General features: G+C 33.2%; 2 protein-coding genes across 3 annotated transcripts; both read right to left on the bottom strand.

The window, feature by feature from the left end:
- Window positions 1-1357: 1357 nt before the first annotated feature.
- Window positions 1358-6856, bottom strand: LOC130817306 (co-chaperone protein p23-1-like). Of its 2 annotated transcripts, XM_057682936.1 has the most exons (6): window positions 6610-6856; window positions 3169-3349; window positions 2933-3086; window positions 2820-2854; window positions 1998-2040; window positions 1358-1764 (listed from the first exon to the last, which is right to left on the bottom strand). In XM_057682936.1, the coding sequence occupies exons 1-6, from the start codon at window positions 6612-6614 to the stop codon at window positions 1652-1654; spliced, it is 531 nt and encodes a 176-aa protein (XP_057538919.1). In that variant the 5' UTR covers window positions 6615-6856; the 3' UTR covers window positions 1358-1651. The 2 variants fall into 2 exon arrangements, with proteins under 2 accessions (XP_057538919.1, XP_057538920.1); XM_057682937.1 differs by lacking the exon at window positions 1998-2040 and having other exon boundaries at window positions 6610-6846.
- Window positions 6857-9016: 2160 nt separating this feature from the next.
- On the bottom strand, window positions 9017-16891 carry LOC130817305 (histone-lysine N-methyltransferase, H3 lysine-9 specific SUVH1-like). The gene is made up of 2 exons (XM_057682935.1): window positions 14444-16891; window positions 9017-9416 (listed from the first exon to the last, which is right to left on the bottom strand). Exon 1 carries the CDS (start codon window positions 16526-16528, stop codon window positions 14468-14470), a length of 2061 nt encoding a protein of 686 aa, XP_057538918.1. The 5' UTR covers window positions 16529-16891; the 3' UTR covers window positions 9017-9416; window positions 14444-14467.
- Between the last annotated feature and the right edge of the window lie 8631 nt (window positions 16892-25522).

Genomic DNA, 25522 nt, shown 5'->3' with positions numbered 1-25522 from the left:
TCAAATTAATTCTTCCTACTGTAATATAACGTCTTCCAAAAGTGTTTTTGAGACAATAATAAGAACATAATAAGTATATGTCTAAATCTTCAACATCAAGTCTAACATCAATATCGTGCAAATCCTTCACAACTGTCCTAAATTCATCAAGATAAGATTTAAAAGATTTACCTTCTCCAATCAAAGATTATACAATCTACTTTTCAAAAGCAGCCATTGAAGTAATTTTATAAACTCTCCTGTGTTCTCGAGTTTACCAAATCTACTTTATACAGTACTTGTACAAAAATAGAATATGTTTCAAACAACTATTGGAGAAGAATAAATAAATTCATATCAACAATAATTATTATTGAAACAAAAAATATTTTTTTATATTATATACCGAATTCAAAATAAATTAAGACAGAAAATTGGTGACCACAAAAAAAAAAGTTCATGATATTGCATGGGTTTAAGGATGTGGTGTGAACCGAAAATGGAAGTCGGACTCAAAGGAGTAATTGGTTAATTAGTAGATTAGCATTGATATTGCTAATAAAGACTAATAGTGTTAGTATAATAAATTATCTTCATGTTCTTTAGTTGCTCATAGTGCAGTGGGCGTCTTCCACTAATATGAAAGTAATCATTGGTTACTGAAATTTAGTGCATCGTCCTATCCTTCTAATCATGAAAATAAAGTCTTTATTTTAATATGCATCAATTTTGAAAGACATTTTAAAATCTTTCCATTCATTTTTTTTTTATCTTCTCATTTGAAATATGAAAATAAATCAAAATAAATAATAATTACACATTAGAATGTAAATGTAATAATAAATTCAAAAAAAAGTGTAAGTATAATAATGTTATTAAATTTTATTGGATGTGTATAAAGTCTATACATTAGAAATTAAATTATAGTTAATTTCTATAGATTATAGTGTAAGTAGATTCATTTTCTTAAATTCGATTGATTACTAAAATAGAATGATTCTAAATGAAAAAAGTATTTTAATATTATCAAATAGAAAATATGGGAAGAATAAAAGAAAACGTAAAAGGGTAAGTACTTTTACTTGACAAATATAATCAAGTATAATCATTAAAAAATTTTAGTTGTTATTAATTGGTATATATTATAATAACATAATTCTATTGAGATAATTTTAAATTGAATTAATTAACACAGTAAAATAAATTACTAAATTCACATTCATATTTAAAATATTTACTTTTTATTATTTATAATGTTTAACACATTATATAGTTTTTAAAAACTAATACTTTAGATATTAGAACGCTTATTTTCTTAAACGTAAATTCCTTATAAAGACATGTCTCACCGTAAAAAAATCTTATAAAACAATTTATCTGTAGAACAGTTCCTTGCAAAATTATAAACACAAGGAAAAAGGATAGGATAGCCATATATAACAACCATATTCCAAAATCTGAATAAGGGTCACCTACAAAATGCAACATTGAAACTGAATACAACTTAAACATGTTTTTGTACAGACACACCACTAATGATCAATCAAACCACATAGAAGTCTTAGCCTAGACCTTTTCCACATACAATATTGAACGCAAGGATAACCAACGAACCAAAATATGGAGTTCTTTGTGGTAGTCGATTTGCCACCATTGCTACCTCTTGATGCAGTCAAGCCTTAGCCTCTTCAACCACTGGTTCAGCGGGTTCTTCCTTTGCGTCACCCTTTTCAGCTGCTGCCACAGATTCTTCTTTTTCCGCCTCTTGACTTTCCTTTGGTTCTTCTACACATAGTACAAAAATATCAATTTCAATATCTAATGATACTAACTCGTTCACTCGTTAACAAATGAAACGAATTTACTTCACACTAACTGAACATTGAACCCACTTAAGTATTATATATGCTTTTACATCAAACTACAGTCAGTATAACAAATTGAGAACAAGCACCTAAACTTCACTAAATAGTCATGAAAAAAAATGAGATAACTAAACTTTTATGTACACCGCTAACCTTCATCCATATCAAAATCATCATCGCCACCCATGTCTAATTTCTGCACAATATTTATCTCAATTAGTTGCAGATTAACAGCTTTATCGACAAAGATATATACGAATAATTCAGGTTCAAATGAGTTCATAAGATGTTACTGGAGAAGAAGAGTATACAAAATGTCCGTTGTTTAGCAAATTTACATGCCAACCCAGGATTCACATATCTGTAACTGATAACTGATAGGAAAACTGTTGTTTATAACAAGGACAATAACTTTCTTGTTGCCTTTGGTTGGAAACCTTTTTTGATAAAAAGCTACAAATGAAAAAGCATGCTGGTAAATTTTTCCAAAAGATCAAATTCAAATTTTATGTTTGTTCATCCTGATAGAAGAAGGCTACAAAGATATTACAAAAACAAATACGGAATACCACACCCAATAGCCCCAATAGCCCATTGCAAAGTAGATCCTACTTACAAAATCTCGGTGTCAAAATAAAAGGTATGATAAAAATCTCTCTGGAGTCTGGACTGGAAAGGTACTAGATGTTAAGAAAATGATACAACATCATCAATTATTCAGAAGGAACTAACATTATAAAACAAAATACGAGGGCTGAAAAAAATACACCCAAAGAACGAAACTAGATGTATTAAAAGTGATGCATGAAAAAAAATACGAGGGCTGAAGCGTATAAGAAATTAAGAACTAGCAATAACAGAGACTGCCGCTTAAAGAACAAGTCGAAACTTCTGCTGTGGCTAGGCAATCAGTGCAAGTTTAAAACTTCAAATCAAAAATTACAGCAACTAAAAGACACTGAGCAAGAAACTTACCGAGAAATCCATATCATCATAATCAAGATGGCTCTCTGTGCAAAGTCAAGCAGTGGTTAGAAACAAGAAATTAAGAGAGAAAATCAAGTCATATAATATACAACAATGCTTACCATTTTCTTCATCTTCATCAACCCATTTATCCCAATCAACTTTGAGGAAAACCGGAGGCTTCCCATCCTGTTTTATCAGCCTGCTCCACCATTTCTTCTCGGCTTTTTGAATGACATAGACGATATGCCTCACCCCGATGTTATACTTGCTCTCCTAAGATTTTAATTTATAAATAAAAGTCAAGTGCTGCATATTTTTCTGGGAAATACGACACAATTCAAAAAAAATAACACACCTCTACATTTACTTTGTCCAACAATTCAATGTCGACTTCATAAGGGTTTCCATCTTTCACAGCTGAGAAAAAGAATTTTCCTGCAGGTTCAAGTTTCAGCTTTACATCGCTGGCATCAGGAAGCTCAATAGTTATGTAGATCTTGTCAGACCTTTGTGCCCACTTGACTGATGGGTGTCGACTACAATAATGATAAATTATGAGAATTTATTTGGAACTTAACAAAATCCATTGCATTATATTATCATAATCAAAAACAATACAAGATTCAGGTCTAAATATTGCTGGTATACACAATTTCAAGGAGTCCTAAATTACATGCATATTGTCAATTTGTCATAGAAATAGCCAAATGAAAGCCCAAACAAGTTTCTCCACTTAATACTCAATCAAATATGTCGGCGTTACATAAGCTTACCCCAACAGTGTTCCACCCATTTCAAAAATCACGGATGTCATCACAGTTGACAGTTGCGATGTCTCAAATGAGACACCTTGCGGTGTTACGACTAGTTTCGTAGGAATTGCAATTTGAATCAGCTTGATAAAATACTCATTTTATCATGGTAATTCATGTTTTCTAGGACAAACATTAAACTAGAGCTTAGAACAGACCTTTAAAAACCTAACACATTGCAAAAAGTTGATAATGACTAACAATAGATTAACTTATAATGGTTGTTATTCAATAATTTTAAAACATAAGTTAAACGCGACAAAACAGAACAACAGCATTTTTATTTCATAATCTGCCAAAAAACATATTGGTAATGATTTTCAAATTTGTCTTACAGCAACTTAATGTGATGGCATAACCACAAGAAAAGCTAAAGGGCTATTCTTGATCAACTAGCATAATCTTTCAATCCACTCATGCTAAGGGGAGTAACTTTGCTTATTTTGAGAATTTAACCTCTTTTCCCTTTACCCAATATGAATTAGTATCTGGTAGGAATTAAATTTAAACCGAAGCAACTCAAACTAAAATTATGCTTATTGTTTTGCTATCATTGTACTATAGTGTCAAACTGCCGAGACACAACATAATGATATTTTGATTAAAAAAAAAATACATGTGTATGCCCCTAGTCCTAAGAGATTGTCGCGCTTTTCTTCAAAATCAGTCCCTTTTACTTTGCTACAATTTTCTTTTATAGAAATATTTTTACCATATTCTTTTATTCTTATCTACGTATTTCAACTCTTCTTTAGTAACATCCACACAATTTTAATGTCCCGCCATTTCTTAACTTTATGCAATATACAACTATTGAAATTTCTGGTAGACAGAGGACACTTTATACGATGCCGTAGAGTCACTAGTGCATTGTCCACAAATTGTGACAATTTGGTCAGACTACGTTAAACTCACGCATCTCCTATGCAATGATCTTTTCATGGAAAACTATGCGCAAGAAAATTGCGAAGTTGAGCTTAAGCAGTGACTTGTAAGAGAAAAATGTTCTTGAAACTGCTAGATTTACAAAAGGTCAATCTAAACAAGTTGCAAACAGAGATGATCTTGCCTTGCTCTACATATGATGAAGTTGTTAGCTTAGCCAAAAAGGTTTTGCGACATTGTCCACAATTTGTGACAATTTGGTCAGACTACGTTTCTCACGCATCTCCTATGCAATGATCTTTTCATGGAAAACTATGCGCAAGAAATTGCGAAGTTGAGCTTAAGCAGTGACTTGTAAGAGAAAGACGTTCATGAAACTGCTAGATTTACAAAAGGTCAATCTAAACAAGTTGCAAACAGAGATGATCTTGCCTTGCTCTACATATGATGAAGTTGTTAGCTTAGCTAAAAAGGTTTTGCGACCACTCTAAAATGAAAAACCTAAATCAACCCCTTGTTTGAGGTTCAAGCCTTCAACCAAACACAAAATAGAAACCCTTCAAAACCCCAATCTTGTTCTAGAATATGAACCACCTTGTCTAGTAATCCAAACCTTCCATCCTTTCCTTCTAAACAATCCACAATACAAAATAAACAAAATAATTCTAACTAACAAGTGCAATGAAAGAGAACATATTGTTAATTGTCCTATGATAAATTTATTTTCGATCCATCTCTATGAAGAAATTTTGTTATGTGGTGTCGTATGTAGACTCTTACATGTTGATCCATAAGAGACGTACAAAGGAAAATTTATAACTGAAAACTAAAGAAATTGCTTTTGATTAATCCTTAATAGCAAACATCGTTAACTTCAAGTGCCATATAAATAAAGTTCTTTATAATCGAAAATCAAAGAGCTAAAAATATTTTACATCATTGAAACAAAGGACAAGTAGTGCCTGAGAACGTCGTGGGAAAAAATCATACTGTGCTTTCATCTTATGTAAGCATAGATCAACATTTCATGTTGCTACTCGAGCTTCTCTTACCCTTAAAAACTAAGGTCGAATTTGTGAGAGGCACCAATAGGGGAACAAGTAGCACTAATTATATATTAAATGGACACACATACAACAAATTACAGGTGAAAGTGTCCATAACACTTTTCTGTAGACCAAAAGAAAGCGAAATGTTCACACGAAGCGTGGATCAACACGCGTACTCTGATTCTGGACACATCCAATGTGTGATAAAAACTTCGGAAATTCAAAAAATTATTATGTATTTGTATCCCACACTTGTCAGGCCAATATGTAAATTCTAGTAAATAGGCTTCCATGGTATTTTACAAGTATTAGAGTCGTCAATTCTTGTACAGTGTGCATACACAAGTTGGAACTTCTGAATTTACTCTCCAGGCCACTGATTAATAATCTACTTTTATACAAGTCTAAAGAATTGTAACTCTCATATAGGTAGAAGTAATACTTTACGCTAAGTAAAACAACCAATTATGAAACAACTAATAATAAAAGTGTTACTAAAAAAGTTGGAAAAGAACTATTTAGAAACTTCTAGTACACTACATCTAGTCACGAATACAAAACCTAATCTTAAAATCGCAAGTGCTAAAACATAGCATGCATCTTCACCATTGGAGTATAGTCTGACAAACATTTCTGTTGTGCACTCAAGAATTAGCAGGGTAAGCAGATGAAATCGTCCAATTCCACATCATAAAAACAAAAAAGAAAAAAAGAAAGAAAAAAAAAAAAAAGAAGAAAGCATCAAATTCCAATTTCATCAAAAAAAATCGTTTGAAGCAAGAATAATTTGAATTTCACAATACTAAATGATTACAAACAAAACGAATATCACAAAACAAAATTCAGAAGCATTCGACATGAATTGATAAAGATAAAAAAAAAAAAAAAAAAAAAAGCATCAAGTTCCAATTTCATCAAAAAAATCGTATGAAGCTAGAATAATCTGAATTTCACAATACTAAATGATTACAAACAAAACGAATATCACAAAACAAAATTCAGAAGCATGCGATATCATTGATAAAATTAAAGATCACGAGAATTATATACCTCATTGTTGCAGAAACAGAGAAGTTCTCGACGAAAGGAGAGAAAGATTTAGAGGACAGCGAGAGAATAAAGATATGAGCTCTGTTTGAGGATTGTTTATTTAGAACAAGAAAACGTTCAAGAAACTGCTGTGCTTTCAGTTTGGGGAGAAGATTTTGAAGGCCATGCTCGAACGTTCCAGAATTAACTAAAAGTTTCTATACATAGTTCACGCTCACAGCACACTACAATCTACTTCCTCCCCTCCAATTTATTGGCAACAATATTAACTCATTTCTCATAATTTATAATTAATTTTTAATCTATAAGTTAAAACATAGTTAAATGGGATCTTGTTAGATTCCTCTCGATATAAAGATTATTAAAATTAAATTTTTATAATTTTTTATTATACATAATTATAGATATTAAGGATTAAATTAATACTTTGGACTGCGTGAAAAAGCAAAACGTTGCAAGTATTTTAGAACGAAGGAATTACGTTTTAAAATGTTACCTTTAAGTCAGCTAGTCTTACATAGACCGTTTTATAGTTGTTTAAAATAAACTCGATGATTCGAAATTTACTTGATCTTGTAATAGAATTTAATTTGACCCGATTTTGAAAATGATTTATAATTATGTGAAAAAAAATATGGACGCAAAATCAGATTTCAAATCAATCTGAAATACCTAACCCGAAATCCACCCAATAACCTGAATGAACACCTCTAATCATAAGGCGGATCCAAATAATTAATTCAAAATAAAACGTGAGTAATTTAAGATTATAAATAATCATTTAAAAATATTAGATATATATTAAATCAGTCCAATAAAAATATTCACACAATAAGAGCCTTCCTATTCGAAAATTTATGTATTATTTTTACTTTTCATATTAATCACCTCTCAAGATTTATGTTTGGATTTTGTCTTGGTTTTTTATTTCTTGTGAACTTGTGAATTGTATGATTGTATCAACTCCTATGTACTTTACACTTATTTAAAGGGAAGGTCTTAGTAAATTACGGTTATTTATAAATCATCCTTATGTGGTAGAATTTAATAGGGTGAGAATTTTGTTATTTTAATTTATCCGTTTTAGATTTTTTTATTTTATTATTATTATTTTTGGCTTTTATGGTGATTTACAAATTACGATAATTGATTAGGAATTTTCATTATTTAAAATAATAGTGTCTTACAAATATTTTTTTTGGGTCTAGTCAAACATACAAATCTTTTTTTTTTGGCTAATTTTTTTGTTATATACAAATTTTGAACTTTAATTGTAAACATGACTTTTTATAAATAATTTTTTTAATTCAATAAAATAGATTTGACAATTATATTGAGACTTTTTAATTAAATAATATTCATAGATCTAAGACGAGTAGAAAAAAATTTCGAAAAATTCCACGTGATAACCCTAAGGTTTTAGATTTTCCATGTGTTAACCAAAACTTTTAAAAAATCCACGCGGTAACCCTGAGGTTTTGGGTTTTCCATGTGGTAACTAAAACTTTTAAAAAATTCACGCGGTAACCCTGAGGTTTACCAAATTGTTCCACCGTGACCTTTTTGCACATAAAACGTTATCAAACATTAATTTCGAAGCTTTAAGACTGTTATATGTCTATTTATGCGATTCACCATTTCAAATGCCATCAGTTGCAACCTTTTCCACCAAAAAATAAACCCTAACTCTACTATCTTTCAACTAAATCATATTTTTTCCTCCAATCCAAAGATGGTGCAATTAGGGTTTTTGTTTTGAGGGAAAAGATTGAAACTGATGGCATTTGAAATGGTGAATCGCATTAATAGGCGTACAGCATTGAAATTAACGTTTGTTAACGTTTTATGTGCAAAAAGGTTACGGTGAAACCATTTGGTAAAACCTTAGGATTACAGTATGAATTTTTTAAAAGTTTTGATTACCACGTGAAAAACCCAAAACCTCAGGATTACCACTTGTTATTTGCCAAAAATTTTATTAGTCTTAACAAAAAAAAGTTTCGAGTTTAAGGCTTTTAGATATTATTTTGTCAAAAGCCCTAAAAACTCGAGATCGCAAATAACTATCATTTTCAAGTTTGCACATATTGATTAGTCAAATACTCTCTTTGTCCTTTGACCTTTGAAATTTTAGGTATAAATAACATTCACTTTTACATTCCACCATCCCCAAGTTGCAAACTCGAGGGACTTGCACATAAACCAAGAAAAAGAGAAAGTGTGCTGCTACATGTCATATTTCCTCCGTTCCATTATGCTTGCTATTGCTAGTGATATTTTCCTACATAGCATGTCACAATCGGATACGAGCATTTCAAAACGGAAACAAGACCCAAAATATGGGCAACAAGCATCCACGAAAAAGACAAGTCATAGGCTTTATGATGCCCATTTGTGCAAGACCACATTTCCGGCACAACAAAATCATGATGATTATTGAACATCTAACAAGGCCAAATATGGCTTCTATCGAAAAGTTACTAGTCGCCAACATAGGGGCTACAAGCACCCACAAACTACACGTCGAGAACAACTATTACTACACTATAGAGTACAGAGAAACTAGCATAATGGTTATACATAATTTAAACAAACAGCTTCACAGCTAGAATACTAACGAACTATGCTGGGCTACAAACAGGTTACGAGTCGGGAACCACATTGGAAAAGTCTGTCGCTTAACAAAGCATTCTGTGAATCGCATAACAGAACAGAAAAATACAGAATCATGGTCAAGTCTCCCGGATCCTTTGATTACGCAGATGATTCAGAGATGTCACAATGGGCATAAGCTGCTTCTGTAAAACCTGTTAACAAGATGGGTTAAAACCTTTGTCTAAACTACTAGGCAGATTATCGAGAATAAAATAGACGAGCACATGTAGATGAAACATAAGATGACATTTCGATATAACATAAACCAAATTTATTATGGAAAGATGAGTTAAACTCCAAGCCATACTCGAGAATAGTCGAGATTGCCCGTCTACAGTGTTTGTGTTCCCCCTTAATAACGTGAGCAGTAGGACACAACAAAAAGAAATAAAGCAATATGACACCACTCTGGTTGCTCAATTGACTCGCTTTTGATTAGATTTATTTATTTCAGTTTTACCTCAGTTTTAATTTCTACCTACCACCATTTACATGTGCTAAAGCCACCACTTGCCCAACAAGCATAATCTATTGTTGTACTAGCTATCCCTTGCATTCTTTCTCTTCTGTATATTTCTATGCTTCCACCACCCAAATGGGAAATATCGCATGCATCACCAAATTGCACTGTTGAGGTTTTTAATTTTACCACAACTGGAATATGTTTGAGACTGTAGACTACTCTTGGAGACTGTAGACTAGCCCCACAAACCAACACAAGTCTTTCCAGCGCACTTTGGCCTCACTCGTGCGCACCTGGGAAAACTTCCCAGGAGGTCACCCATCCTAAGATTGCTCTCCACCAAGCACGCTTAACTGTGGAGTTCTTAACAAATGGGCTCCCTAGAAAAGAAGATGCACCTTGTTGATATGAGTAGTCTATCAATCCTTTTTCAAGCTAAATCTGGGGTATTACACTCACCCCCACTTAAGAATACAACGTCCTCGTTGGACCATAACTTCAGAATCTTTCCCTCCGCTAGGTACACTGAACACTATCAGCCACGGTCGCAGGGTTGCTCTGATACCATTTGTAACACCCCGGCCCCTCGGACCGCTGATGACTACTCTTGGAGACTATAGACTAGCCCCACAAACTAACACAAGTCTTTTCAGCGCACCTTGGCCTCACTCGTGCGCACCCAGGAAAACTTCCCAGGAGGTCACCCATCCTAAGATTGCTCTCCACCAAGCACGCTTAACTGTGGAGTTCTTAACAAATAGGCTCCCTAGAAAAGAAGATGTACCTTATTGATATGAGTAGTCTATCAATCCTTTTTCAAGCTAAATCTAGGGTATTACATGAGGATTCTAAGCCTCTTGTTCCGATAGACAAGGATAGATCGCTTACCCAAGAGGAAATCAAGTAGGTGTGGTTCAGCCATGATATTTTCAACGAAGATATAGGCAAGGGAGACATTGACAAAGACTATAGTGATGATGAAATGCAGATTGATGTACACCAGCAAAAACTCTCCCTCCCAAAGTCAAACAAAGCTAAAGAAGTCTTAAATTCACACTCTTTGGGCTCACAAACTACTCAAAACAGGTAGATGATAAAAACTTAAAGACATCTAGAATTTCAGACATCTTGAAGGTAGTTTTAAACCAATATTTCCCTTGTTTAAGACAGCGAATCAAGTGATGTAAAATTTTAAAAGTTATGCTTTTCAATAAGTTTAGTAGTTATAATTTTCCCTAGGATTATTAACCTAAGATGCCAAACTAGCCATAATATAGTGCAGCCCTCAGGGGATTCTAAACTAACCATAAGCCATTCTTCATTTCACTTGAAGTAGGAAACTTTAAGATGATTAGTCAAGTCAAACGCTAGACACTTTCATGTCTAACATGAGTACAAAGAATAACCAAACACTTAGTTATGAGTAAACCCATTATAGTGTTAAATTAGGCTGGACTTATTGTGAATGCCAGCATATTAACGGGGGAACACGAGGTGCACACACTTCATAAGCTAAGGAGATATATACCATCCCAAAACCATATGGCAATGGGAAGAAGGTCTCTAATAGCTTATAAAGCGTGCACACCATTTTCAATTTATCGATGTGGGATAACTCATCCCAACACCCCCTCACATGCGAACCCCCGTCAAGTTCGCATGTGGGAGTAATCAATTAGGGTAGGAACGTCATTCTTTTCGAACCTACCATTTTAAAATTTTTGATCGAACCATCGGCTCGGATACCATGTTAAATTAGGCTGGACTTATTGTGAATGCCAGCATATTAACGGGGGAACACGAGGTGCACACACTTCATAAGCCAAGGAGATATATACCATCCCAAAACCATATGGCAATGGGAAGAAGGTCTCTAATAGCTTATAAAGCGTGCACACCATTTTCAATTTATCGATGTGGGATAACTCATCCCAAGCTACCTGGTATATATAAAATCACTGGGATCGAATGTCATGGTATCAGAGCCCTAGGGTTCGAATCCGGACAGGCATCATCATCTACCTGTTCTTACCTCAAAATGGCTAATTCATCAGAAAACCAAACACACCAAACCTTAATGTCCATGGAACAAATGGAACAAATGTTCCAGATGTTCCAGAAAATTAACAATTCAACTCACCAAACAGAAACCCCAACATCAATCAAAATTTCAGAAAAACTCACATACCACAATTATACAAAATGGTGCAAATTGATGCACGTTGCCATTGGAGGCCGGGGGCGGCTCAATCACATCACTGCCAGACCCCCACCATTATCAGATCCCAATTATAACCAATGGGCACAAAAAGATGCAATGGTTATCGCATGGATAATCGAAAACATAGACGGAGATATCGTTAATCAATTTCTGGACTACACAACAGCACACAGCCTATGGCAAGGTATTGAAGGCCTCTTAGGATGTGGTAGGGATGAACTACAAATCTTTGATTTGAGTTCTAAGGCAGCAACCTTGAAACAAAACCATGACACTATTGAAGTTTACTATGGTAAGCTTAACATGTTGTGGAAAGAAATAGATCGAAGAATGCCAAATCCGATGAATTGTCCACAGGATATAACAGAGTTCAACAAATACATCCAAAGACAAAGGCTATACCAATTTCTCACCGAAATTAGTGACGATCTAGACAAAGAGAGAAGGGACATATTAAACAGTGAACCATTACCGGCGGTGGAAACAGCATATGCAACAATCAGACGAGAGGTCACACGCCGGCAAATCATGACCGGCGTCTCATCACCGGGAACGAATCCCTCAGAGATTGGCTCAGGTCTCTCCACGAGAAACAAACCCTACCAAAGAATCCGAGAAGATGATGACCGGAGAAAACTCCGATGCACCCACTATGGAGGTTCTAGGCATACCAAGGAGGGGTGGTTCAAACTTGTGGGATATCCTGAGTGGTGGGACGATCTACAGAGGAGGAGAGCCGCCACCAAGGCACCGGCTAACCGGACCGGCGGCAAGGCTAATCTCAGTGCCACAGATCAGCCAACATCATTTCAAAACTCAGATGACCAAGAAGAATGGCGCACAGAGAAAGGAGAAGCAAAGATAGTTTCAGAGAATAAGAATGGTGAGAAACAGGAGAAAGAGAGAGAAAGGAGAGCCGTCAGCCAAAGGGAAGGGAAAGGGAGAATCAAAAATCCCCAACCCTACCTCCCTTTTTATAGCCCCAGTCCATCCCCTTTTAAAACCCTACCCTCCTCCTCTTCCCAAACCGGCACAGGCCCAATTAAATTCCTTAAACCCGATTCCCATTCCAGCCCAAACACCATCACTCCTAAGTGCCTTCTTGGACATCCAAACAACTCTCAATGGATCTTTGATTGTGGGGCCACCGATACGATGACATTCGATCCCAGTGATTTTATATACACCCACCCTACTGACCGAACCCACATCCAAACTGCTAATGGGGCACGTGTACCGGTTGCCAAGGCTGGAGCTGTCAACATCTCTTCCTCCCTTCATCTCAAAAATTGCCTGCTCATCCCAAATTTGTCTCATAAATTATTGTCGGTCAGTCAGTTGACGAAGGACTTAAATTGTACTGTGATTTTAACCTCTGATCATTGTGTTGTACAGGATGCTCGGACGGGGAAGATCATTGGGCATGGTACTGAACAAGGTGGCCTATACTATATTGATGCGGTAATTCAAAAAGGTGGTGCAATGCTTGCTCATGGATCTCCTGCTCACCAATTGCGGACTTGGCATCGGCGTTTGGGTCACCCATCCTTAGGTTATCTACACCACCTCTTTCCTTCTCTGAAGAACATTGCATCTCTAGATTGTGAAACTTGTATCTTAGCAAAGAGTCATAAACAGTCCTATTTCCCTAGAAATACTCGTGCTCCCAAACCCTTTGATATAGTACATTCTGATGTATGGGGCCCAGCTCCACATACTGACAATCATGGTTTTTCCTATTTTGTGTTATTTATTGACGACTATTCTCGAGTGTGTTGGGTTTATTTTCTAAAGCACAAATCTGAGGTTTTTAATGTATTTGTCAAATTCTATAACATGATTCTTACTCAGTTCCATGCAAAACTAAAAATTCTTCGCTCGGATAATGGGGATGAATATATCTCAATGGCAATGAAACAATTCTTTCTAGACCATGGCCTTATCCACCAAACTTCCTGCCCCGACACCCCACAACAAAATGGGGTGGCTGAACGTAAGAACCGTACTCTCCTTGAGGTAGCACGGGCTCTAATGTTTGAGACTCATGTGCCGGTACATTTTTGGCCCGAGGCTATTGCTACTGCTACCTATCTTACCAATATATAGTAAAATGATTATTTGGATCCAAGGTGCTCAACAAAAAAAAAATATCAAGCCAACTCCTCTTTCATGTCTTGAAACCATCACATCAAATCATCGAGGCATTCAAATTTAACAAGATCTTAGATTTATGCTACGCTTCATGTTCCCTCTTTGGAACCAAACTCAACCTAGGGGAAGCAATCACACTCACATATCATCTAAATACACGATGCTATAAGCACAATTCATTCAAAGGAAAAGATGAAACCAATGGTAGAACTTCGTAGTTACAGCTATATTTTAATGCAACATAGTAGCAATGATAGTAAAACATCAACTTTACACAAGGGCATATCAAGCTGAAGAAAAGAAACAACATCGTTTTCAAGTATCTAATTTAATAAAATGCATACCTTCAGTTTCACACTTTGATAATGTCAACCGAAAAATCCTTTGCATTTTGGTGAACCACATAAGCAACGCTTCCTCCTATTTTCAGACTGAGATATACCATAATCATAAGTGAGCTCAGTCATGGGAGCGATGTGTCGCATCGCAAAAAATGCGATATGAATAAGGGATTCACCATCCTGTTCATACACAGTAGGCTGCCACAAAACATTAGGAGAACAGCTATGGTTCATGAAGCGAGCAACATTTCCGGAATCTTTGGCATTAATGACCAATGGAGTGATGTCAAAGTCTTCACTCAAGTCCCCAACTGCATCTTCACCGACCAACGGAGGATCATAGTTCCACCTAAATGAATTATCAAAAGCACGACTAGTATCGAAAACATAATCACTACAATCACTACTTTCATCTCGATCATATTTAGCTTTATCCAACACCTCACCAGCAAATTCACAAATAAAAGTTCCAGAACGAATAGGATCCCACGAACGCAAGCCCCAACCTCTATCCTTAGTCTTAAAAACCTCTAGTCGCACCTTAAGACCGCTCTGTGACACTCGATTCTTACAGTTAGTAAAGCAAGGACAAGAGGGTCCACACTCATACACCATTGGTTTCCTACTCACCAAAACTCCATTAGCAGTATACGGGAAATCCCCACTATTTTTACGAATACAAGAACAGTTAAGATCACCAGCAGCGCAAGAACTATGACAATTACACCCATAAGTTGGCTCAGACAAGTTAAGTGACTTAGAATACTTAACAGAACGCAAATATGTAAAGTAAGGAGGCCCCCTTACATCATCAATATCATTTACGAGTGCAACAGGAAGACTTTCAGCACCTGAAGTAAGGTCAGGAAGAATCAATCCTGGCCTAGAGGAAACACTTTCCTTCCATTTCAAGACAGATTGCCAGGTCCCAAAAGCAGGAAACTGCCCAGGTAACCTAACCATCCTATACTTGAAAAGACTGGCACCAGATTTAGCCCTATCAATCCAAGAATCCTGAATAGTATACAAACCATCATAAACATATATCTTAAGTGAGGGATTAGTTGTATCTCTAATACCTCTAATAACCCGAATTTGATTCCCTCGCCTTGCGCTCCTCTCCAAAGCAAGATTACCTCTTTCAAGCTTCTGATCAGAAGCTTCTTTACCCTTGTTACTGTAATTCCCACCACCTTGACCAGTATAAACCAAAACATCAGCATCATCAGCATCATCATCATACCCACCTGAAGAAACAATACTTACAGCAAGAGGATCATCTTCCATGTCATTCTTAACAGTCATATAATCAATACCAGCCATGGAAGGAGCATGCAAACCTAAAACACACATTTCCATACGAAAATAGAAAATATCACCAATTTCAACACCAGGAACTACACCTATTCTCTTCCTACTATTAGTCCTAAACCCAGAAGTCATCATTATATTACCACTTTTCAAATCAGCTCGTTTAATTAATCCAGTTGATGCTTCCTTAGAATCCTCTAATTGACTTAATCTCCTCCTAACAGCATCAAATTTCATTAAAACAAAACAAACAATTTCTCTATTACCATCTTCCCTTTGTTCTTGAGGTAAGCCCACAACATTAGCTAAATTGGGTTTCCGAATCTCGGTTCCAGCTGCCTCCTTTCGTGCTTTCCTCTCAGCCCTCTTTTCTGCAGCATCTTTTGGGATCTTGTAAGCTCCACGCTTTTTCCTACCAGAAACAGTATGAAACCCACCATCCCCAAAATGGATATCTCTAGAAGAATCTGTATCTCCATTAGAGAAATGAGCACCCATTTGAGGAGTTCCAAAAGAGCGCAAAGGAACAGCGGCGGCAGGAGTAGCATAAGCAGCACCATCTTGATGTCTCCCTTCCCCAGGTGGGCCCATGCTGAAGGGGTAAAAGGGGGTAAACCCAGATGGAAAAGGACCAAATGGTGAAGAACAAACAAATGGTGGAGCTTGAGGAGGATTTGGAAACATGGGTATCATAGTTCTCAATGGTTTTACATCTAAAACCCTTGATTTATCAAAAATGGGTTCAGATTGAGTAGCTGGACCCGAAACACCATCCATGATAATACAATTAAAGCTTTGATTTACAATTAAAACAAACAAGAGTACAATTTACAAAAAGTTAAGCAGAAAAAAGAAAGACCATTAAAGAACCAAACTTCGAAATCTAAGGTGATTGAAAAAATCCGTGCACATCTTATGCTGGACTTACGCCACTCAATTATACTCCACTGATAAGAAAACTAAGAAAATGGAATTCAGATCTAGGGTTTATATGTGTGGGAATTGGGGAAAACCAAAGAAGTGATAGTAGAGATGGGGAAAGTGGAGAAGAGAAGTCGAAGAGAGAGAGAGGAGGGAGAGAGAGGAGGGAGAGATCGTCGGAATTTGAGAAAGTGTTGAAAGCAAGAGGATGGAAATTGGAAACAAAAAGAATAATACTCTTGATTAATGTTTTTTACACATATTTATAATATAAAATATATTCATGTAAAATTTTGTTAAATCCTTTTTAATATATACTTTTCTATCATGTATTTTTATAATTTTTTATTATATATATTTAAAGATATTAAAATTTAAAATTTTCATTTAAAACTATGTAAAAAGCAAATGGGAATAACAAAAGGAAACGGAGGGAGTACTCTCACATGTTTAAAAGGAAAAATTACATTTAATAATTTAACCTTTCCATGATTTTTTTTAACAATAATTTCATCTATTAATTAACCATGAATAATTCAAGGTTTAAAAATAATTGCCTAGGGTAAACTTAGATAACCCGATGATCCAAACCAGCTGGGCTCATATGAAGGCAGCAATAATGGCTCAAGGACACCAAGGAACAGCAACAACAAAAGGAACAACATGAACAACAGAAACCACACTGATGTTTCTGAAGTTCTTAGTGATAATTCTGATTTTTCGAGTAGCAAACCATTATCTACGAACTATGATGAATTGAATGCAAGCCAAAATAATCAAGATCAAGAGAAACTAATTAAGGAAAAACAAATACAAGAAAGCAAGCACAAGGAAGGCCAACAGAAACAGCAAGATTGGTTATATAGAAAGTTCTGGCCAATATCGACAACCAGGCCACCTTGACAGAGCAGCACAGACGTAACCGGAGGTTGGGGGAGGACATGGAGGGTAGAATTGGAATCTCTCCACATGGGTCTTGCTGACATGGCCCAAGAACCCTCCTTACAATCATCGGAATTGCACAGAAAATCGAGGTGAAGGTCGTGCAGTCAGCAGGTGAACACTGACAGAGGACCAGCAGCTGTGTTCTGTTTCTGTGTATTTTTTTTATTTGCACGTGTAGTTCACACGAGCCAAATGACCGTTATGTTAGTTGCCTAAATGTGTATTTCTTCCTTGTTCTGATCATGTACATTAAATCCTATATATAGGGATTCATTCATTGTAAAAGACACGTTATGATCAATAAAAATCTCAGAATTCACTAAGTGTGTTTTCCTTTGCAATTGCCTAGCAATTGGGTTACCTTGGGCCAGTTTTGCCCAGCCTTGGTGTACGTGTTCTTGAGCGTCTTCAAGAACCTACACCACCCCATCCATAGAGACTGATATTTCCTTTGGAGTGCAAAGGGAGAAGCGTAGAGTTGAGTGAATAGGAAGCCTGGTAGTCCAGTTCTCAACATTTAATTCCATGCGCCAGGATCTTGGAATATCCTTTGTTTGTGCATGTTTAATCCATTTCGTGCGAATTTGCTTCAACCACCACGCGTACATATAACCTATTATAATAGGTATTCATCAAAATAGTAAACTGAAATTAATTTAAAATTACTAAAAAATTTTAAAAATTTACATAAAAATTATGAATAATAAAAAGATCATAGAATTTTTTTAAAACAATTTTAACATTTTTTTCGATATTTTATTTTAATTTATTTTTTTTAAAAAAAATAAAACTTACTATAGCAAATCATCCAGTTACCGGATTTATTCTAGGAAAATACCCCTAAAAGTTGGGATTATTCATGGTTAATTAATAGGTGGGTTATGATAGGAAAATTATAAATAACTTGGATTATTCTAGATAATTTTTCCTATTTAAAAAGAATAATAAATTAAAAATAAAATAAAAATAAAATAATAACATACATTTTAAAATGTAATTTGTTGTTAGATTTTGAATTTTATGTTATATTATTATAGATAATTTATTTTTTTAACAAGGGCCCAAAATGTTCATTTGCAAAATTTATGTATTAAAGAATTAAATACACTTCTAAAAGATTAGAGTGATAAGTATTTAATAATATGAAAAATATAAAGATTAAGTAATCATTTTATATTCAAAAATAAAAATTATACAATTTATTAAAACTTTTACTTAAAAATAGGCAAATTTATTGTTATGGATAAGTAATTTACTACAAATCGGTGGTGTGATAACTTAGTCGCTAGGGTTTTCTTAATGAAATAGAGGGTACTTTGGTCATTTGATAGTTTATGGAGAGATGGCTAGATTATTTGTATTTTTTTTTTCAAAGTAATAAAGAAATAAACTCAAATCCCCATGAGAGGGCAAATAAATTTTTTCACCCACAAATTGTGATTTTATTTTTTTTATTCGAAATCATATACTCCATATGACAGTGATTTTATTTGTTAAATAACTATTAACATTGAACACCTTAGAGATACTTTGTTCTCAACTATTAGAAGCAAATATCATTAATATGATATTTAAGTAATACTAACTCTACAAAAAAATTATTTTGTATACATTGTTGTCACTACCGACAATTTTACATGTCCAATATGATATGTGATATTTTTAAAAGATATAAAATTACAGACGTTACCGGTAGTTCTTACTTTGAAAATGTTAATAAATATTTGCCTTATCTCCTATGTTTTTCCCGCTAACTCTCATTCCTATGTGGACGTAAAGTGGGAATTATATTTTAGTAATCTAAAGTCGGAAATTTAGTTTATTTGGGCATTAATTTATACATAAATAACTTTCTCTCATTTTTTTCAGTTTTTATTATCTTTCGCTAACTTATACATGCAATAATATCCTGTCATTTAACTTATACATTTATATTTCATTAAATTTTCATTGAATTTATGCTTAGTTAGAATTATTCTCTAGTTACAAAATGTTTGATATGAACTTTTAAGGTTCAAGTAAAGGAAATCACTTAATTTATTAGGAAGATTCAAATTGTAAAATGGAGAAAAAAAGATAAATATCTAGTCAGGTATTCACATGCCCAGTTACAGTGGCGGACCCAGGAATTTCAAATTGGGGGGTCAAATTTTCGGATATCGGTTGAGGCTACGGAAAGGCGAGGGCAAACAATCGTCGTCAAAAGGAAAAGCAAATTAGCGACGGGAAGTATGGTCGCCAAGTGGTCGCTAAAAGCTTTTATTTTTTTTAATTTTTTTTAAATGTTTAGCGACGGGAAGTATGTTCGTCAAGTGGTCGCCAATTGGTCGCTACAGTAATTTTCTTTTTTTTTTTTTAAAGCTCATTTATCTTTTTCAGATTGGGGGTTCACTGCCCCCCTTGACCCTAGCTGGGTCCGCCACTGCCCAGTTAGGTATCCACTATGCAATAAGGCAAAATCTTGAAGAGTTTTCAGGCCCGATTGAGTATCTACATAATGTATTTAATAGAAAAAAAAAGTTGTATTTGTCCAAGATTCAAGCGAGTATCCAAATACTTTGTCTTTTTTTATTTTATTCTCTCTTTTTATAATAGTTTCATTATAGACCTACAAAGATCATAAATAATTACGGCCCGTTTGGTACATGGTATTAGAGGGCAGCAATGGTAATAAAATTAAGTAATAAAAAATTTGGTTGTTTGGATGTCTCCAATGGTAATGGATGGTAATAAAATTATCAAAAAGGGCCATTTTTATTACCATTAAACAACCCGGTATTAGGCTGTAATGGTAATGAAGTATTACTGTGTTAATAAAATAAGGTAATGTTTTTTCGAACTGAAGAAAAAAAATAATGAAGAAAAAAAGGTAATGTATGTCATTATCCAAAAAAATATTATTATTAAAAAAGAATCATTAGATAGAATAGTTTAGATACAATAATGCTTTTAGATACAAATATACAATAATGAAACTAAGGGTCATTATCATTTTTTATTACTAACAACCAAATGCAATCAATGTAATATTATCTTCTATTACCATTTTTAGTTATGCACACCAAACAAATGAATCTTCATTACCAATTCTCATATCCATTCCTTTATTACTATTGCCATTACAACATTTCATTTCCATTATTTCATTACCATCAACCAAACGGGTCGTTAAATCTTGCAACGGAATAAATTTCGTAGAAGCTTATATTATTGTTTTTAATAAAATTAGATTTGTTTGCTTCGATTTATGTTCTTGTAACCGTTTTCTCCACTGTTTCGACATCTAATTAGAATCTAGGGTGAATTATATTCTAATATGTTTTTTATATGATGTTATTAATCTATGATTTTTGGTGGATCCTCCAATTACCTTATCTTGTTTTTTTTATCGAGTTAATTAATATTGTATCTGGGGTGTTTAAAGTGAATATTATATTGATTCGAATTCAGATATCTGATTTGGATAGTGAAAAACATGATCCCATTATGATCCGGATTAAATCGAATATCTGAATATATGGTTTTATTTTTATTTAACTTTTTTGCCTTTTTTTAAAATATTTTGCTATTTTTTACCCATAAAAGTTTAAGCTTATTTCTATTTTTCCTTTAATCAATCTTATTTTTTAAAATTTGAAAAAAATCATTTTGGGAATATGATTGGATATATAAAAGTCTAATTTAATTAACAATAAATTAGTTATGCAACTTAGTTGTAGTTAACCTTAGTACATTCAACAATATAAACATTTTTTTATAGAAAAAATATATATTAAATAAAAAAATATGAAAATCAGAAGTCTGGATATCCGGTTCTGGCGTTCTGCAAATACCCCGATCCGGGTTCGGTATTCGATCTGAATTATCCGGATTTTAAAAATTTGATAAGTTATCTGATTTTTAAAACCGAATAATTCAAATCATATATTTTTAAACGCCCCTAATTTTATGTATTTGGCTTCCATCGAGTGTAATTTACAGGTTCATCTTGCATTCATCCTCAAATATATTTGCCAAAGCAAAATCATTATTTTTCGTGTTCAACCCAAACATACCCTAAAACTAGTTCTAAAAACAGGATTATAACCTATAAGTCTTTGTCTTTGACCTCCTCAGTTGTGTGACTGACCACACACCAATTTTGGGTGTCGTTGGGAAAATTGTTTAAGAATACATATTTTCAAATAATACGATATTAAGGTGAGATTATCTTTATTGGATTGACTCAATAGATGTTTACTGTATTAAAGTGATCACTTATAATATAAATGTTGTGCGACAGCAGAAGCAAGAATCGATGAATAATAATGAAACAATAAAGAAATTCAATGCAAACAATAAAAAAATGACACAAGAGATTTAACGTGGTTCATTCTCAATGTGATAGCTACGTCCACCGGCATCGAGATCAAATAATTTCACTATGTCGCAAAGAATTTACAAGATGAATTACAATCACACTCACAAATAATAATGGCTCTCTTGTGATCTCTCTTAATTTGTGAATCATAATCCCTAGTACTAATAAGAGGGGGTATTTGTAATAAAACCAACTTAAAAGAAAACTCGGGCTCCAAGTATCCACAAATAACCGGTCCAAGAAAAAAGGAAATTGCTCCGCGTGAGAAATAACCGTCATTTGGAGAGTCGCGTACAACTACGCGAGCCGCGACATGAAAAAAGAACGCACTCCGCGTACTAGGACAACAGGCCCTCCGCGCACCAAGCCAGCAGGTGCTCCGCACCCTGCACACCAATCTGCAGCTCCTCCACGCCCCTTCTCTTGATTTATCTTCTTCACTAACAGTAAAAGTGATCGTATTTTATAGTCTTTACGTAATTACTTGTAATATTAAAGTGATTAATTACAATCTTAATGAGAAAAATCCAGCTGAATTTTATACCCGAAAATGAGGATAGTGAATTTTAAAAAGTCAAAACTTTAAGATCTGAGAATCGAACCTTACATCCACGATGTGAATTATGTTTTGCTCTCACCTAATTAATTGTGCAAGCAAAATTCTTTGAATATATGTGTATTTAATAATTAGGAAAATTTACCCAGAATAATCCAACCTATTCACGATTTTTCTATAATAATTCCAACTATCGATTAACCATGAATAATCCGAACTTAGGAGGGTCTTTGCCTTGGGTACACCCGGGTGACCTGCTACCTATTGTAGCAAGTCATTTTGAATATAAAAAAAAAGATAAATATTTTAAAAAATGGAAAATTTACCCAGAATAATCCAACCTATTTACGATTTTCCTACAATAATCCCAACTATTAACTAAATGCCAGAAAATTACCTGTTGCACCGGTAAAAACAAGAGCAACAACAGCACATGTTAAGTGAGTCAATAGTTGGGATTATTCATGGTTAATCGATAGTTGGAATTATTGTAGGAAAATCGTAAATAGGTTGGATTATTCTGAGTAAATTTTTCTAATAATTAAATTGTCTCTATTTAATGTTGATGAACACATATATAAGCGCATTTAATGAATCACAATTTAGAAACAAAACCACCAATTGGTAATTTTTATTAATAATTTAATATATTTTATAGTATTCCCAATAATCTTATTAGTCGTCGGTTCAAGAAATGAAAACTCATCAAAATAGATCGTAAAATGTTATTTTATAGGTTAAAGTTGAATACATTATTTTGTTACTATATATACTTATAACTTTTTGAAAATATTTTAATTGACTTATTTTTATATTATTTGTGCTCTCACTAAGTTTGAGTCTTGAATCCGCAGTGTTATTGCATTGCTACTTAAAAACTAGTTCTAACAATAAACAATGCATGGGATAATATATGTGGTTTCAGAACATACCCAAATTTTTCTCACTGAATTTAATCTTAAATCTGCTACTGTTAATGCATTACGTACTTAAAAACGAGTAATTCTCACGATAAACAATGTATTTTTACAATTTCTTAATGTTGCCAAATTGAAATTTTTAAGTATGTTGTGTTCTTTTACCAACTGAAATTTGCAATTACTACATATAAATTCAAAATAAAATTAAATGATATTAATGTATAAAGTATAATTATTTTAAAAAATATTAAAAATAAGGTTTAAACCTGAAATAATGCAGTCACACCTCAATATTTTAACCAACTTAACTAATTCACTTATTAACATATTTTGAAAATATACTAACTTGTTAAATGCTATCTATTAACAACATTGAACAGGGTTCCATGTGTATAATTTGAATATAATAAATATTAATTTCCATGTGTATAATGTGAATTAAAATATTAATAAATTAGTATAAATACCCATGCAATACATGTATTTGTAAGAATCGACATACGTAAATTTTTATTTATAAATAAAGGTTAAATTATATATTCGTTATTAGATTTTAAATTTCAGTATTTAACAATATTATTTATAATTATTTTCTCTCTCATACTTTCAGTACAATCATTACTTCACATTACTATTTAATTAAAATAATACCCACTACAACCTCATACTTTCAATACAATCATTACTTCACACTACTATTTAATTAAAATAATACCCACTACAACCCAAAGATTCTATCTTCCTTAATATGTGTGACAAACCCAAAGTGGAAGATTGAAAAAGAACGGAGGGAGTATATAATGTAAAAAAATGCCAAATTACGTTAGAAACAGTTTAAAACCGAAACTCTTTTAGTATGCAAATTATCTTTTTTAAAAAAAACTTCATTATTTTATCGAAGTTTTATTTAGTTTACACATAGATGGTTTTTAAACCACTAAAATTTTACATTTATATGGATAATTAAAAGAGTGTCATATGAAATTTGACAATTTTTTTAATTAGTCGTATGATTTGAAACTATTTTAGTATGCAAATTATCTTTTTTTTTAAAAAATTATTATATTATCCAATTTTTTTTTTTTAGTGGTTACCCAAGTTTTATTTAGCTTACACATAGGTAGTTTTTGGCCCACTAAAACTTTAACACTTATATGGATAATTAAAAAGAGTGTTATGTGAAATTCGGCAATTTTTTTAATTAATTGTATGATGATATGATATTGTAGGGTGACCAATAATACTCCAATTGACTATGGTGAATAAGTAGAAAAGTCAAACAAGAAATGATCAAGAATTGAACTATGATACGTCTTCTTGAGCCAATCACAATCAAACAAAATCGATTACTCTTCCTATTATTACCCTAGCTATTTACTTTTTTTTTTTTTTAAGTTAATCAATGGGAGATTAGTTCAAGTATTTTCTATTTCAATTAGCACTATGTATTTTTCCGATGAAAATTAGTAAATCTGACAATTAAATTGCTAAATACGACAAAAAAGCAAATAATAGAAATAAATAGTTAAGATGAAAAGAAAAAATAAGTATATAAATGAAATTAAAAGAAGAATAGTCAAAATATTGTCAAAAAAAGGTGCAAACTCAATAAGACATACTAAAATAATACTAAAATAATAAATGCTGCTAATTATGAAGGGCATAACGCATAAGTCTTCACAAACGTACTTCTATATATATGTTTGATAAACTATTTCTTCTATCATTAATTGTTTTAGTATGTAATTTTATTAGATTTGTGTGAAGTCAACTTTTCTCTTGTATAATTTAATAACAACTTTATTCATTTTAACAACATATTTTTTTTTATTAATTCACAAAAAAAATATTTATAAAGTTACAAGAATTAAATAAATAGCATAAAATTATTCTAAGAATCCTACCCAAGTTTGTAATTTGTTCAGTTTTTTATTTTAATGACAACACATTGAATACTCCTTTGCGTTTGAGATTGCTCATCAAGTGGATTTTATACAAACTAAAATAAAAGAAAAAAAACGACTATTTTAGCAGTAAGATCTAAATGAGGTTATTTTTTAAAGGAATAA

This window comes from Amaranthus tricolor, chromosome 7 (assembly GCF_026212465.1).
Source record: "Amaranthus tricolor cultivar Red isolate AtriRed21 chromosome 7, ASM2621246v1, whole genome shotgun sequence".
Lineage (NCBI taxonomy): Eukaryota > Viridiplantae > Streptophyta > Magnoliopsida > Caryophyllales > Amaranthaceae > Amaranthus > Amaranthus tricolor.
Note: the sequence above shows the minus strand (reverse complement) of the source record. Positions and strands in the feature narration are given on the sequence as shown.